This window comes from Parasteatoda tepidariorum, chromosome 10, assembly GCF_043381705.1.
Source record: "Parasteatoda tepidariorum isolate YZ-2023 chromosome 10, CAS_Ptep_4.0, whole genome shotgun sequence".
Taxonomy (NCBI): Eukaryota; Metazoa; Arthropoda; class Arachnida; order Araneae; family Theridiidae; genus Parasteatoda; species Parasteatoda tepidariorum.
In genome coordinates, this window is record NC_092213.1 from 39618795 (window position 1) to 39637009 (window position 18215).

At 25.5% G+C, this 18215-nt stretch overlaps 1 protein-coding gene across 1 annotated transcript in view; it reads left to right on the forward strand.

The window, feature by feature from the left end:
* Positions 1 to 4933: 4933 nt before the first annotated feature.
* The window catches only part of LOC107436803 (topoisomerase 3-alpha), a 33514-nt gene continuing 20232 nt past the window's right edge, over positions 4934 to 18215 (forward strand). Inside the window, exons 1-11 of the mRNA XM_043043323.2 lie at positions 4934 to 5473; positions 8006 to 8081; positions 9193 to 9301; positions 10920 to 11063; positions 12378 to 12548; positions 13155 to 13255; positions 13342 to 13416; positions 14281 to 14461; positions 15637 to 15743; positions 16589 to 16699; positions 17126 to 17200. Of these exons, the coding sequence (XP_042899257.1) occupies positions 5136 to 5473; positions 8006 to 8081; positions 9193 to 9301; positions 10920 to 11063; positions 12378 to 12548; positions 13155 to 13255; positions 13342 to 13416; positions 14281 to 14461; positions 15637 to 15743; positions 16589 to 16699; positions 17126 to 17200 (1488 nt within the window). The 5' untranslated portion in view covers positions 4934 to 5135. The remainder of the gene's footprint in view (positions 5474 to 8005; positions 8082 to 9192; positions 9302 to 10919; positions 11064 to 12377; positions 12549 to 13154; positions 13256 to 13341; positions 13417 to 14280; positions 14462 to 15636; positions 15744 to 16588; positions 16700 to 17125; positions 17201 to 18215) is intronic.

The window sequence follows — 18215 nt, forward strand, 5'->3', positions numbered from 1 at the left end:
TCATGTATAAAATTTTGACCTTCAAAAGCAGTATTATAATAGAAAGAAGAAAAAAAAACATTAAGTACAAACTTTAAGAACCAATTCAATAGAGTCAAAACAACTATAGACATCTTATTTATTAGAGACAGAACTGCATAGAAACTTTTCCACAAAATAATTGAGGAAAGGAAAATATCAAAGCTAAATTTTGTGAGAAAAAATCCTTATAAATAAGTTGCTATTAATTATTATTCCCTGATCTTATCCTCTAAAAAACAGAATTTTTGTGAAGAAAAAGAAAATAACATAATTTAATAAACATAAATTATGAAGTGTCAGGAATGCAAACCCTTTTGTGAAAACTAAAATTATCTTAAAACTATTTTTGCAAAAATAATTGTTTTAAAATTCTTTTTTTTTTTCTTCGGCAGGAGCAAAAAATAAATCTAATGTGTAAATAAATCTAAGTAGTGACAAGAAAACAAAGTAAATTATTGGAATATAGTTATCAGATTTTGCAATTATAATTTTTCCTCAATCAACTATTTTTTTATTTTGAAATTTTTTTTTTCGTATTTACTTTTACAAAATTGTAATCAATTCAAATAAAGCTCAATGAACACATTACCATAAATAAAATATTACTAATGAAATTACCACATTACCATAAATAAAATAACACAAATGATTTTTCTGTCACCTTGCTTTTTCTTTCCTAGACTCTATAATTTTATACAATAAAATATAATTGGTAAACAAAATAACAGAAAAAATCTTTTCAGTTGTTCTCTATTACAAATTACTGATTTAGTTCATAAAATTATAATAATTTCGTTTCATAATGTTTTGTTTATGGCAATAGGATCTGTCTGTTACGACCTTTGGAATTTCTGAATAAGGTTAGATTAAAACTAAAAAATTCTTCAAATAATCAATCCTTTTGTTCTCAATATGTAACATAAAACAGGATATTATGCACTCTCTGGGTTTATTTTTGCCTGAAAGGTTTTCAAAATCTAGAGATACTTGAAATATAAAATGAAATTTTTTTTATTTATTCAATGGAATTATATTAGGATATTTCTGTATAACTAAATTTTAAAGTGAAGAACACTTTGTACTGGATTAGCTGGGGAGCACAGTATACAGGATAATGTAATAAAACTGTGTAAAAAGGTAGTATAAGTAAGAATAAAATATAAAGTTGATCATCTAGGTTTCATGGGTACAGTTATATTGACAGCTATTTTTTCTCCATCAAAACATGATTCTTATAGCAAAAAACTAAAATTTTGTAGGGATAATATTTTTAACATGGAAAAACGAGGCACCAGGTATAAATGAAAAGGAGTATTTTATAAATTTTTAATCAATCAGCAATTCAGCTCCACTGAGCGTCCTCTAACAGGAAGAAAGAAACATAACAATTTACATGCATATTCTCTTCAACATTGTCAGTATTAATGCTATAAGTATTGCCCAAAATAAATGCAAGTTTTTTACAGTGAGGATTTGAGCCGCAATGGCTCGGTGGTTAAGGCACAGAACTGAAGTTTGATCCCTACCCGGCTACATATTGATGGAAACCAGGTTATCTAATATGAAACGGCATGTTGAGCGCAATATTGACAACTGCGCTACAATCATGCGGTTGGGTGTGAAATTATGGAGTCTCAACCTGTATGACTCTCCCTGCGCACAGCAGGCTGTTGTAAGGAAACTTTACTTTCATTAAAGTGAGGATTAATATTTAGGAAATAAATAGGTAACTGCAAATGAAAATTTCAAAATTATGTAATCATAATTTGATACCTAGACAATTTTTATGACATTATTCTTGTATGATTGTTATGACATATACTTCACTTATAATTCCGGGACACAAAATTTGTGTTTTGTTAAAAAAATCTGCTCATTGTATGCTAGTAAGGAGATCTTATGTTGGCAAAAAAGTTCATAATTACCCTTTAGCTCTATAGGTAAAATACATAAAAAAAACCAATATCCAATTGATTTATATCTAATTTATTACTTAAACTATTTACAAATAAAATATACATCATACATAAATATTTCAAAATAAAACAATTTATTGAACATTCATTGTTTGTTTAAGTTCTTTTTTCATTTTACGTACTTGCAGCAATTTATCTTGCAATTCAGTGTAATCAGCATGCTTTTGCTTATGCTGCTCAATTTCAATTTGCAATTGAGCTTCTTGGAGGGCTAGGGGCACATTTGACTCTGCATATCTCAAGAAGTCATCTAAATCATTTTCTTCCCTTAAAATGCAGAAATGAATCATAAACGCAGCTAAACTTACGACTATAACCAGTCCTTGGATTCTTGGGGTATCATCATAATCTTCCCCAGCTGAGGTATACCTTGCTTTCCATTGGCCAGCTTTACTTGTTGAAAATTTGATTGGTTCATCCTTTTTTTCAGCTGGTGGTTCAGAACTTTGCTTCAAAAACCTTTGATGACACCTAGAAATATTTAAATAAAATACTAAGTAACCTAATAAATCTATAACCTTCAATATCATCACTACAAAACTATATTAAAAACTAATTTTATTTTATTTCTTTTTCGGCTTACTTTCGCTTTCTTTTTCTTTAAAAATCGTGCCTAGAAGTTTATAGATTTAATTAGCACGAAAGTTAAGAATGTTAACCTGAAAATCAAAAATTAAAGAACAAATATCTCTTCATCCCCCCCCAAAAAAATATGAAATATTTATTTTAATGTTTATAACTTCATTGTAACCATGTTCATTTTATAAAAAACATACACATATTAAATAAATTAATTTAAAGAGCTTAACTTAAAAATAGCCTATTTACTTTAACTATAACATGCCTTTACCATAACAATTTGTTTACAATCTTCCTGTGCCAAGTATTTTTAGCTCTTGTTTGTGTTTGTTTACATGTCTTGAAGTTGAAACAGAATAATCTATCATTATTTAACTTAAATATTAATTTAAGATTCAACTAAATATAAGTAGTTAAATCACATAAAAACATAATTTATAAAGTAAATAATAAAATTAATTAAAGTTATCATGTTTTCTTTTACCCTGACATTTTTAGCAAATCAACCAACTAATGCAATGTATTAAGATGAATTGAAATAATTTTTTATAAAATTTGAATGACCAATTTCTATTTTTTCTTGACATTACATTTAAAGTTGCATATTAATAATTTTAATTAAATGAGAGATTTATAAATCTTTTTTTATTTGATATTAAATAAATAACCGAACGCTCTTGGTATGAAAAGAATAGTCATTTTTCAATAAATTGGTATTAATCAACATTATAAAATAATGCACAAAACGGAAGGCATATACTGACAATGAAAATTTTTTTTAAAAACTATTCAAAATTTTTTATTTATTAATATTTTTTGCGTTTTCAGTTGGCTTTACTATATCAGATTGAGCAAAACACACATTTAGAAGTTCATTTCATAAAAATATTGGCTAATTAGTATCATTTGACATGATGCTATAGCTTGAGGCAGATTTATGAAAGTTAAAAATTTTCACAGTTGAGAAATTTTTTTCCAGTACTTATTCTTTTTACAAGGTATAAAAAACCAATTACCATACCAAGATACCAATGTTAGTTAACTTGATGTCTATTAAAACAGCACCTAATACCACAATACAAGTGGTACTAATAATCCATCATTGATGTCAATAATCATATAGCAATTTTTGGTATATTTTGGTTAACCAAGTGCAAGGAAATTTCGCTTTTTAAATTTTTTTATTTTATTTCATTTAATTTATTTTATGAACATTAATATTGTTCATTGTTAATAAAAAAATTTAAAAAAAAAAAAAAAAAAAAAAAAAGTTGGAAGAGCTCTACATTTCTTGATGACTTTTTCACTTGTACCCAACTAATAGAAGAGTACCATATTTTCTTTACAGTCACCAGAATCTAAGAATCACCTTTTCTCTATTAAATTTACTTTTTAGTACATAGCTATTTCAACCGCTGTTATCTTCTTACTAGTTAGTTTCATAATAGCAATAAATTTTTTAATATAGAAAGAAAGAGAATATTCAAGTTAAATTAGGATTCATTTTAGGAGAAACAATTTTCATCAATATCACTAAGAATAATAATTTCTACATAATAATAGTGTCTAACGAAATAAGAGGGAACCTATGTCAAAAAAAAGAAGTTTTTTTATTTTTTAAATTGCTTCATTCGCTTTAAAAGAGAAGATTTAATTCTTTGATGGCAAAATTAATAAAAAACTGTATGTATAATATAATAGCTATATTTAAATCTTCTATTTTTCTACTATTCCCATGCCGATTTCTCATTAATAAGAAAATCTCTTTTTTAAAGATTTTCCGTAAGAAAATAAGAGAGGCATTACTACATAAACAATATATGAAGAAATATTTAATAATAAGGTTTCAAAATTTTTGTCTAGCAATGAGATACATCAAAAAATTAAAAAAAAGAGTATTAAGATAATATGAAATTTCGCATTTATTTTAAAGATATAAATAGAAAGATTTATACATTCTTCCCATAAGAATCGGATTTCTTCTCAATAAAGGCGCAAGATTTCTGAAATACATATTTTGATCCTATGCTTTAAATATAATAAAGTGAGTTAAATTTATTACTGCTACAGTAATAAAGTTTCTTAGCATTTAAAGTAAATTTTTCCTATAAATATCGTTAAATTGTATTATATAAACAATTATATAAACAAGTATGCTTATATACAATGCCAGATATGACAGTAACGAGCTGTGACGGTTAAGAAATATTTCTTAAAAATTATCATTAAAGTTCTAAATATCAACTAATAAAATGTTTTTTTATTAATATGATTCAAATAATTCCATATAAATTCAAAAATTTGATCTACAGTGTATTATCAAAAATTAAAATCGACAAGTATTTGAAAATGGAAATGGCAACTTTTCTGTAGCGCGCTTTTATTTGTTTGTATACAAATAAGGTCTTAGTTTCTAATTTTTCTTTCTTAATAAACATTAATTAAAATATGCTATTATGAAGTTTCTTTATTAACTTTTTTTATTCATAAAAGCAACATGCTATTCCGAATTTACATTTGCTTTTGTATTTATGTGCGTTTCGGATCAAGTAAGAATTCATGTTAAGAAAATTTTTGAACTTCTCTTGCATACAAATAAACAAAGTTGAGTGTTGGAGAAGTCAATTTAACTATGAAAAAGTTTTCTCTCAAATCAAATATTCTACAAAATCTAATAAAATGGTACGAGTGCTAAATGTAGCTGAAAAAAATGATGCTGCTAAAAGTATTGCAGAAATTATGTCAAGAGGCAGTGCTAGACGTCGAGATGGACGATCTGTTTATAATAAAATATATGAATTTGACTATAATCTATTTAATCAACGTTGTCGAATGGTTATGACATCTGTATCGGGTCATCTTTTGAATTTAGAATTTACTGGATCTTACAAAGCATGGTAATACTGACTACGATTTAAATATGAAATGAATCTTTGTTGTGATTACTAAGCATGAATTGTATTAATAAATGTATTTTTATTTTATCAAATATATGTATAAAATTTTTTTTTTAAGTGAAGGAAGTTTGACGTATATTTTTTTAAGTCTTTTAATGTTAATACGGTGAAAATTTATTATCAGGGCTTACTTCTTATTTTTGGCAATTTTTGAGAGGTTTTTTTAGCTTCTTTTGTTCCCACTTCTTGAAAGTTGTCAAGACTTGGCAATCATTCTACTGCAGTTCACGATATGGAAATCGTCCCATCAATTGTGTATATAAATAAGTTTTTTTTTTTAAATATTTACTACATGTTTAAGGGCCTTTAATTGTTTTTTTTTTTTTTTTTTTTTNTTTTAATTTTTTTTTTTTTTTTTTTTTTGTGGGTTTCTTTATAGTTGGGTATAGTATTTTATTACATTGTATAAATTTTATTAGTTTTTTTGTGTTCTAAATAGAAAAAAAATTTCCTTTTTTGCATAAAATTATCAATGTAGATTTTTAATGTGTGATTAAACATCTTACTATATGAAAATTTTGCTTCCTCGTAAATCTATAAAACAATTAATGAGTAAGTAAAATATTGTATATCCCAGTGCTTAAGTCATCCACCCTATTTTTGATTTGGAAACTGCAAATTTCTAGTATGTAATGAGTATTAGTAGACTGCTTAAACAAGCTAGCATAAAAATTTCTGAAATGAAAAAAAAAAGAAAAAAAAGTGAAGTTAAGGGTGCTAACTTACAGCCCCCGGGCAAAACGTGTCCTGCCGATTATTTATGTGTCGAACATGAAAACTTGTGAACACAATGAAAAGAAAAAAAGGAAATTTTTTTTGAGAAATAAACAATTTACAAATTTTCAATTTCATATTTGAGTCATCGCTTTTCGATGTGCTCAATTTTTTCATATTCTTTTGTAAATATGTTATTCGATCGCTTTTTATATGGGAATTAATTTAGAATTCAGCATGATTTTATAAAAACTAATATTTTTTATATGATATTACAATAAGCGAATTTCAAATTTGAGTTATGACTCATTATATTTGTTCTGATTTCGTTATATTTTTGTATGATATTACAATAAGCGAATTTCAAATTTGAGTTTTGACTCGTTATATTTTTTCTGATGTCATCGGAAATACGATCATTTTTAGATCTTTTTTTTGGCAGTTATAACTGTATTTTATTCTATAAATTTTTGATAAAAAGGGAAAGTTTTTTAAAAAGAAAGTATCTGTTTTTTAATTTTTGAATAAATTCTAATAGTTAGTGCTGAGAAGACTAATGCTTATAACAAAATTATCTTATTTGCCGTCCACATGTCTAAATTCTCATATGACCATTCGATATTCAACCTACTATGCAAGTGACCGTTCACTCAACAGTGTTGTACCACTCTATAAAATTAAGTTTTCAAAATTTTCCACTTTGAAAATATTTCACATTGTTCTCTCTGGATAAAATTTTTAGTTTTCAAATAAAGGCGCTATGAGTTACCGCTTAAAAAAAAAGGTGAATTTACAAATAGTGTGAGACAACCAGTTAAGCTGAAGAAAAAACCCTTACAAAATCAGGAAATATCGAAGCTGCTCATATAGTCACGTCATGTGTTAAATGATACTTGATGTGTGTGCAAAAATGTGGGATCAAATTTTATTGTAAAATAAAATTTTATTGTTTTAAAAAATGTAGAATTTTTAATTCTTTGGACTGGATTTAAGATGATTTTTTCTGACATTCAACAGAGGAGGATAAAATAGAATCCATTGCAAAGTGGTATCCATATGATTACACTACTGATCTTATTGATTCCAACACAGATGATGTCCAGGAATCTTTAAATTTATAGCTTTAAATACCATAAAAAGTTTTTATTCTGTTATAATATTTTTTTAAAAAATACTATTGAATAAATTGTCATAACTTTCTTTTTTTTTCTCTCTGAACATAATTTAAAGTATCGTTTCTAAAAAAAACTGTATGTGTAAAGAAAATATGATGAGAGATAATGTTTATTTAATTGTATATAGCATATTAAAAATAGTTTTTGAAAGCGGTAAATTAATAAAGAGTTATACATATCTATCTTGTTGTTCATAATACATCAATATTTCACAAGGTCACGATTTGAGGAGACGCCCTGATTTTCATAATATTTTGGGGGTTTGGAAATCGACTTATACTCCAAGATATGCAATGTATTTTTTTCCTTAGATAACACTGATTCAATCTGAAATATTTTCTAATTTGAAGAACTTTAAATATGTGATTAATGTGTTTTTTAAAATTATTTTTTAAGAAATTAAAGCATTTTATAGCACTCCAGGGAGTGATCTTTATTTTCTTATGTAGTATACTGATTATTTTTAAGTTCTTAGCTCTTGTAATGTTATCGGTATAAGTTCTTAGCTCTTGTAATGCTCTTGTAGTGTTATCGGTTTAATGTTGCACTAATGGAAGTTATAATTTTTATTTTTCTGTTACAGGCAGGCATGTGATCCTATAACTTTATTTGAAGCTCCTGTTCAGAGAATGTGCTTGCCAGATTATGAACCAATTAAGGTTTGTATTTTCTATATGCCAATATAAAGTATAAATAATTTGTAAAAGTTGTAATCTATTTGATTTTTATAATTTATTAAAATCTCTAACTCAGGGATTAGAGCGCTCGCCTACCAATAAGGTGACGCAGGCTCAAATCCCATCGATGGTTGGTTGATACGAATTCCGTACCTGACTCGCATCAACCTTTGTGCTGACGTAAAAATATCCTCAGTAGTAGATGGATCATGGGTTAGAGTTTCCTCGTTTCCTTCTTCGTGGTTTCCTTCTCCATGTATGAATTAGTTCCATCAAAAATTCCTCCACAAAGGCAATTTTCTTCCAATACTTCTACAAATTGTGGCTTTACAATCTTTTTCAGAAAATGTCAATAGTGAAATAAGTTTAGCTTTTGGGTCTGAAATGAATTTAGTTTTTGTGTAAATTAATCATAACTTAGTCATTCCTTAGGGTAACAATGGCAACTTACGTGCCATATTGGTCAAAAGCATAGGCGAGGGTTGGAGGAAAAAAAAGTTATGAATTTAGTTTTTGAAGTATATGTATTCTATTTTGGAATAAAGAACATTTAATGCTTGTAAACTTTGCTTTCTTTAATAAAATTAAATTATTGTTTTTTTTTCCAACTTTCTTTATAGAAAAATTAATTTTAGTATCTTTTTCTTGTATATAAATTACATACATCTTTAAGTTTTAAATAATTTCATTTTTTAATTACCATTTGTTTCAAACATGATTTAGCTAAAGAAAATTTTTGTTAAAAAAATTGAATTGTTGAAATCTTTTGGCATCCTAAATTAATTTCTCTGCATTTAAGAATTTCAAAATTATAATTTAAGTGTTTTAACATATTTTATTAAAAATTTTTTGATTCTAAATACATAACTTTTTACTACTAGTTTATAGTTGACTGCCCATTGACCCTTCAACGGCTGCATTTCATCCTCATACTGCAGTTTGTATGCCACTACTTAAATGATTAACTTTCATCAAAATATTTATTTTGTAAATGTAGGAATATAATTTTTCATTTAATTCTATTTCAAACTATTTCTGTTTAACTCTTTTTTTTTGTTACTGAAACTAAAATTTTTCATTAATTTTATTTTAGCGTACTTTAGAAGCGGAAGTACGAGGTTGCCAGTACTTAGTTATTTGGACTGATGGTGATAGAGAAGGAGAAAATATTGGATTTGAAATTATTGAAGTCTGTACTAAAGGTATAAATACATAATATTTTGTATGCAATTTTTTTTTATAGATTTTGATATTGTTGGATATAAAAAGAATAAATTTTTTATATTAAAAAAGTAAAGTAATTCATCAAAAGCCAGATGTGGGCCAAGGTCAACGTTAAGGCTTCAAAACTTTTAGACCAAAAGCATAAGGGTAACAAGGTGGTCAACACTAAAAATCAGCATTACTTCCCAGCCAAGCTGGTACCGTTAATTTGAGGCTCAATACGCTTCTACCTCATCCCGGGCACTAAGCCTTGGATTTCTTTTTAATGGCAGCACACTTCATCGCTCACAACTTTTTAATCATTATACATATTTTTATTAGTAATATTTTATTTGTATTATTTTATTGGAATAATTTTTTTGTAACTCAGCTTTAATTTTTTTTATTGTTTCAGTAAAAGATCTATATTACACAATTCTATAAACCACAATTCTGCATAAACCACATTAACTTTGCAAGTGTAAACAATGAAACTTGCAGTTAAGAAATTTCTGTAACTAGGCCAAAACTATTAACTTTTTATGTTATTTGTTTTATTTACTGAGAGGCTTAAATCTAAGTAATTAAAAACTAAACTAAGTTTATTAAAAATCTAGGTTAACTAGAATTGATAAACTTGTTTGTTATTAACTCGAATCCTGTAGGAATTTTAAAATTTTTTTTGGAAATAAGGAATATTTAAGTGCTTGTTTTTCTGTTTGAAAGTATTTGTATCTAAAAATTTTTTAAAAGCATTGATTTGTTCCTGACTAATATTGCCATTTTTAGTGGGTAAGTTTGAAGATATGTGAAATGATCTATATAACAAAAAAGTATATTAAACTAAAAACCTCACACTTCAGGGTTTGCATTCTAAAAATCTTCTACTATATAATCTTTAATTTTTTTAAAAATTTATACCAAGAACAAACTTAATAGATAAATTATAAACTTCAGTGTAGTGATGCTCAAAGGAAAACATTTTTGAAAAGTTTGAGATAAGGAAAACTTAAATATTAACTATTAATTTTGTCACTGAGTTGCAAAAAATATTTATTTTCTATTCTTTACAGTAATGTCCTGTTTTTTTAGGTATTTTTTTCCCATCTCATAATGCTTAATTTTTAACGTAATTTTTTGCTGGAAAAAATTACCTTTAAGAATACCAGTTCAAAATGTATCTTATCTTTATAAATTCATCATCAGTAGCATGACCGCCCAGGATGGGCCAAGGCTTTCCCTTGAAGAAATTTTCAATTGTTCTCCAGATCTTAACCTTTAGGATTCCAAAATTTCTTTACTCTGTCTATCTATCATAGTTTAGGTCATTCTCTTTTTAGTTGTCTTTGCAGTTTTGCCAAAAAGAGTCTTTCTACAAGTTTTAAAACATGCATAGCATAATTTAGTTTATTAATCTTGGTAAATTTTATAATTTAAAACTTTTATAATTTAAAACTTTTATAATTTTCTGTATTGCACTGCTGTTTGCAACAAGAATTTTCTTTTACTATTCCACCTAGAATATCTCTTAAAATATTTTGATCAAATGTATTCAAATGTGTTCATCAGATTTTGCATTAATTTAATACATATATTCATACTTTTTTTAATTTATAGTGCAACCCAACATTCAAGTATTCAGAGCAAGATTCTCTGAGATCACCCATCAAGCAATTACCCGAGCTTGTTCAAATCTTGCTCCACCTGATAAGAGAATGAGTGATGCAGTAAATGTCCGCATAGAACTTGATCTTAGAATAGGTAAAGTAATGTAAAATTGCTTAAGCATTACCCTACACTATTGTCATATATTTTTTAAAAAATATATTTAAGCAAAGTATGTAAGGTTTCACTATGTTCAAAATTAAGGAAATCACTTTAAGTCTATGAGAGTAAAATTTCATTTTTAACCATAGTAAATTTTAGCTAAGATGAAATAAATTATTGCTGAATAAAATTTCCATTTTAGACAATATTCTATCGTATATAAACACACATTTTTAAATATTTAAACATTTTTATAAAACTTGAAAAGAAAAGATAATTATATTTTTTCTAATTACTAAAGTAAATGTTTCATTACAATTTGTACAATAAGAAACATATTTTCTTGTCTTTGGTTTGAAGCTTGAATTATATTTTAAAGCAAGGTAATTTATTAATCAGTGTTTGCTTTTGTTTTTCTATATGCATATAAATGTAATGAATGTAATTTTTTATGTTTTATAAAACTATGTATTTTAAGTGACGAAATACAAAGTTTGAATAAAATTGGACAAATAGTTTTTGGGAAATAAAAATTTAAAAATGCATCTTTTTGATATTTTATTCCTCAATAACTATTTAATTGATTTTAATTTTCATATTTTGTTATTTATAATTTGATAGTTAAAATGATGTAAAGTAATTGAATACTTTACAATGCAAATTTTTAGAACACTATTAAATAGTAAGGAATAATTTTAAAAACATAATTTTTTCCATGGAATTACCTCTGGATGAACTAGTCTTATAACTGAGTGCTAAAATATCCTGATCCGTTTAAACGGTTTGTGAGCTGTAGCTAAATATCCCAAAAAATAAAATCCAAATTTAAAGGGTCTTATTATTGCCCTTCTGATTAAATTATGAGGACCACGGTATCCAGATTTTAACTGCCCCTTTCCATATTTTAAGGTAAAAATTCTAAATTTTACAGAAAATAAAGTATGTTTTCAGAGAGGAAGTACAGACATAGGAGCAGTTTAACCCTTCAAACCATAAAGAGATTTTTTTTTCCCAGCTCAATGTACCTAAAATGTGTTCAGTTTATTATTAAGTTTGTGAAAAAAAGTTCTGCAAACAACTTTAAAACAAATCTGAATGGTTATTAAAAGAATTAATGAATGTATAATTCATGTTTAACATAAATATACTTTTATTTTATTGCATTCATTATGATTAATGTCACCAAATATCGCAGATTTCCATATTTTTAGTCACAATATACCAAAAAAAAAAAAAAAAAATGCATTTTAAATATGTATTTTTATGTAAAAAATTATAAAATCAATTCTTTTTTTTTTTTACATGTAGGTGCTGCATTTACTCGATTTCAAACTCTCAGATTACAAAAGGTTTTTCGCGAAATATTAAGTAATCAACTCATAAGTTATGGAAGTTGCCAATTTCCTACATTAGGTTTTGTTGTTGAAAGATACAAACAGGTTCAAGCTTTTATTCCTGAAGCTTTTTGGAAACTTAAAGGTACATTTCTGTTTACGTCTGTCATTTGATTATTTTATATGTGTGCTGAAATTAATTGTTTGAAATTATTCTACACACTTCAAGTATATATATATCTAATATTTTTTAATTTAAACAGAATATTTTCAATACCATATTTATTTATTTAAACAAATTTATGAACTATTTCAAAATATTATGAAGCTTATCTATATTTACAAGGATAATATATATACAAGGATATGTTTAAGAAAAACTATAATAAAAACCGCTTTTATTTTTTTCCTGTGTTGTTCAAATTACTTTTAATTATTATTATTATTTTTTTTTAATTTCAATTCCTTTTTTTTAAAAGTTTTTTTGTAACATATGATAAAGGTGACATTATCACTAAATTTAAATCAGTTTTGTTTGTATGTTGTAAAGTATTTTATTATTATTACTGTTTTTTTTGTCAAAGCTTCCTTAACTTTATTTGTGATGCATAAAAAAGAGTTTAATATTAATACATATATANTTATTTAGTTTTATTTGTGTATTGCTCATATCATTTTATCATTATTATTTTTTTAAACTTTATTTCAAGGTTTATTTAAAACAATTTTTATTTAAAATTTATTTTATTAGTGACACATAAGAAAGAGGATGTAGTGACAGAATTTAGTTGGAAGCGTGGTCGTTTGTTTGATCATACAGCTTGTTTAGTTTTATACCAAGTTTGTTTAGAGGTAATATGATGGGAATCATTAATTAAAATTGTCTAACTGCATTCAAATTTCATGTTTAAATTTTTTTTTGTCTCTATTTATTAAAGGAACCATCAGCTAAAGTTATTGATATAAAAAGTCGTAATAAAAGCAAATGGAGACCACAACCTTTAGATACAGTGGTAAGTAAGATAAGCTTCATTGAAAGTTTTTAAACTACGCTTGTTTTTTTAGATACTGACTTCTTGCAATAGCTATTAAAAATTTATTTTATTTAGAATAATGGTGTGAAAAGATATCTTTCTTACATACCAAGAAAAAATGAAGAAATAAATAATCTAACTTCAGAATATGTGTTTTCTTAATTAAGCTATTAATAAAACTTGAAGGCGAAGAAAGGGGGGCTAAAAATTTGAGGAATCGGGATATAAGAATAGCATAGTTATTAAACAAAATTATTAAAAATCACTTAAAATTCCAGAAAAGAAGCACCTGTTAAAGGAAGCCTTGTTAGTGTTCTAGAAAATAATCTGTTATATCTGGTCACATTAAAAGGAAAAAAAACCCAACTTGCTTACAATCATGTTACAAAATTGGGGTTCGGTTATGATTTAGTCAAGTTCTAGTGGGTCATGTTGTAGTTTTTCCCCTCTTTATTTGAAAATAGAGAAATTAACTTTCATTTTAAAAATTTTTTTGGAATTGAAATCTACTTCATGGATTGTATTTTACATTTGTTTTTATCACTTGTCTTATATAGTATAATTTAACTCTAAAACAGTTACTTATAAAGTGTAAGTTAGAAACCAATTAAAAAGAGTGTCTAAGTCTTAGGCACAAAAAGCCCATGTGATAGTCAAGCTCTGTATAAAGTAGCAAAACACTGTCTTTAAAGAGTCACAAGGAGATACTGTCAGCGACTTTAGGCATGTTTTTTTAATTAATTCAATATTTTTCAACCTATTTTAAATGGCTTATTGTGTATCCTCTTCATTCTTCTTGGACATAATTTTTTTTTTTGAAATTTTAATTTGCCTTTTTTTTAGGAATTTGAAAAATTAGCATCAAGAAAACTCCGCATCAATGCTAAAGAAGCTATGACTGCTGCCGAAAAATTATATACTAAAGGTTACATAAGTTATCCTAGAACAGAAACTACTATTTTTCCTAAAGAGTTGAATCTAACATCTTTAGTTGAAATGCAGAGTGAAGATCCTAATTGGGGAGGTATTTTTTTCTTTAATTTTTCTCGAAGTCTTTTTGCTCATATATATTTTGTCTTAAATGCAACTATTTAGGTTATTTCTTAAAAATACTCTCTCTCTTTATTTATTTATATATATAAATATATATATATATATATATATAGTGAAATCTTGATTATTTGGAATGCACGGGAATCGGAAAACTCTGGATATGCAAAAATTTTGGATACTTGATCACCAAAAATCTCGATTTTAAAAATTACCTTATTTTCTAGAAGTAAAGACCTTCATGAAAGGGAGAAAAAAAAATTTTGCAAACAAATTTAATAAAAATAATGATATAGGTGAAAAAACTATAATAGTTGTTTATAAAAATAACTAAAGATAAATAAAAAAATTATTAACGACAAATAAAAAAAAACTGAGGATCATCACAACTTTCTGAACTAAATGCTTGTTTATAATTTAATGAAATTAAAGAATTGGATCTGTATTTTACTGTGCATTTTTGAATGCTCCAAAATGGGGGGGATAGGTATATTTCCAGTTACTTGAGCTTTCTGGTTAGCTGAATATTGGCTAACTAGGCATTTACTGTATATTTATGTAAATTGTAAAAATGGGCAAAGTTATATTTAGTGTATATGTTTTTGTATTGTGCAAATATTCATTTGATGTGTTTATTCTGAATGCTAACTTTAAATCTTTCCTGCAAGCTAAACAGATCAAAGACAAGATTTTGTTAAAAATTTTCACAATATAATAAAATACTAAAATGATATACACAAAAATGCTACTATAAAATATTACAATGACAACCAATGTGAGCATTTGTGCCTTTAAAAACTTGTGCCACTTTTGAAGCATTTATTAGTAATTAAAATTATGAAAACATTGATGTAATACAAAAATATTTACCTAGGTTAGCTTTGTATACCATGTATATGTTAGCATTGTATTTATATATTACTTATCCATTTCCAATATACACACTGAAAAGCAAAATAGCTTCAGAATTGGATTTTAAAGAAGAAGGAAAAAAAGTGGAATTTTTTAAATCTTTGTTAATATTTTTAGTTTATCCTATTTTTTCATAGCAAAAACAAATAATTCATAAATATTTTTTGTTTAAAGTTAAATATTTATAATTTAAATAAGTATATTTTAGAAGTTTTTAATTATTAAATTACTTTTCAGCTTTTGCTAATCGTGTTTTGGAATGGGGACCTAATCCCCGGCAGGGAAAGAAAACTGATAATGCCCATCCTCCAATTCATCCTACTAAGTACATCAATACACTACAAGTAAGATGCATTTTGTATTATATTCACTAAGCTTCTTTTTAAAATTGTTTTCAGTTTCTTATGATGTATAGCTTTATAAACTAATAATGCTTTGAGTTTATTTAGTTTTTTCTGCTAGATTAGTTTATAACATTTACTGCCCTTACATGATTTCTCTCAAAATTTTAAATTTAGTCGCCAAAAACCTAAAATGGTTGTTCTATAAGGATTGTTTTCTTTCTTTTTTACTTTTTCTTGTGTTCATTGGAGTGTTCTTTCTTTCTTTTTTTTTTTTTAAGTGCATATCATAAAGTTTAGACAATTAATACTTTCTTCAATCTTTGCTTGTCTCAACAACTTTTATGATGTTACATTTGTTTTTTTATCACTTTCATATTATGAATAATTAATCAAAGTGAATCTACGTTTTTTATACTCACACACTGAAAACAAAGAACATGAGACACATCCTTTATATAATAATCTCGTTCTTCTGCCCTATGCTTATCAGTTTTTGTCTGACAAAAAAAGAATTATGTTCTCCTTTTTAGACCACTAGAGAAAGGTAATTCTTAAAATTTTTATTCTATTTCATTATTAAAGTATCTAGAACAAATAGTATAACAAAATGTTCCACTTTCATGTAAAGTAAGCATTTTCTTTATTTATATTTAACGATCACAATTTAAACAAAAAAAAAAAAATTCAGTTTTATTTAGTTATTTTTATTATGAGAATTTTTATATTTTTTTTTAAATTTCTTCTTGTATTATAGTTTTTTTTTGTGGGGGGATTATATTTTAAGCAAATGTATGTTATAAATTTATATAAATTATATTGTTTATTACAAAACTCATGCATTGTAGGGTAATGAAAAGTCGGTTTATGAATTGGTTGTTCGCCATTTTCTTGCTTGTGTTTCTAAAGATGCAGAAGGTCGAGAAACTACAATTGAAATTGATGTTAATGCAGAAAAAGTAAGCTGCATTTGTTTTCTTTATTTACTCTAACTGTCATTTTTTATTTAATTTTTATTACTGTTTTCAATTACAATTTAAAAAATTCAACTATATTCTCTTCTTTATTCCTGTATCGCATGCCTCTAAATAATATTATTCAAATCGAAACTTAGAAGTATTAATTGTTTTTATTCTTTAAAACATCTTGTTTTTAGGTTTCCCAGTATTTTATGCTTTTTTTTAAATGTTATTTCATATATATTTTTGATTTAAAAGGATTTATTATCAGTAATCACCATGGTCGACTTTCTTTAACCATGTAACTACAACATTAATATGTTTTTATGTAATTACATCAATTACCTGCTATAATCTAAATAATTATAATTTAGATGTTTCATTAAATTTATCAAAAGTAATAAATGTTTGTTTCATTATTTTTAGTTTGCTGTAAATGGTTTGATGATCATAGCAAAAAATTACCTAGATGTTTATCCATATGAAAAATGGAATGCTAAGGTAATTTTTAACTTAACAACTTGCAATAATTCTTATGTAGTATTATAAATTATTTGATTATTCGTTTTAAATGTGTGCTTTTTCTATTAAATATGTGCTTTTTATATTGTTAAAAGCATGTAGTATTAAATTTTATTTGGCAATCTTTTAAACACATATTATTGGTATAATTGTACTTTCCTCTACTGTTAAGAGAAATACAGAGTTAGAAAATTTTTCATTAAGAAAATATTATTGCTTTCAAGTTTTGTTTTATGTTAAGAGATTTTTAAATTCTTTTTTTTAATGCTAAAAGAGAAAGAAAAATTTGATTGCAAAAGCTATTTGATATATTTTTAAAATACATTTTTGGTTCTGAAATATTTTTATTCCATTTTATAGTTGCCAACTGTTAGAATTTTTATTTATTTATTTTATTCGATATTCTTGAATTAGTTTAAGCTCAAACTCTCATATAGTAACTAAGGTCCTGATTTTTTTTTCAATCAAAAATGAGTAAAATTTCCTAAAAAAGAAAATTCTGCAACTGATTCTTTTTTAGAATCCAGGAAAATGAACTCTAATTTTTGAGCAGTTAAAGAAAGATTATCAAGAACCAATTTATAGATCAATATAAAAAAATTGCTTTTGTAATCACAAAGCTTGAAAAAGAAAATGTTCATCTAATGGTTATGTTAAAATAAATATAATAAACTTCTCTTTAGATTTATAGTGCAGTTTTTTAATGTTTAAACATGATTTCGTGGCATTCAGTTTCGTGAAACAAGCACAAAAGTTACGTTTAATTTACTGTAAACTTGCTTATCACATAAAAAAGTTTTTTTTTTAAGGTTAGAAATTACTAACATTTTAAATAATGAACTTTATTTAAAAAAAAGGAAAAAAAAAAGCTATAAAGTGATAATGAATTTGAAAGCCCTTGAGTGTCACCTTCAATTTAAATTTTAAATTGTCTGATTAACTAGCTAAAAATAATTAACTTAATAATATATATATATATTTCATACTTTTTTTA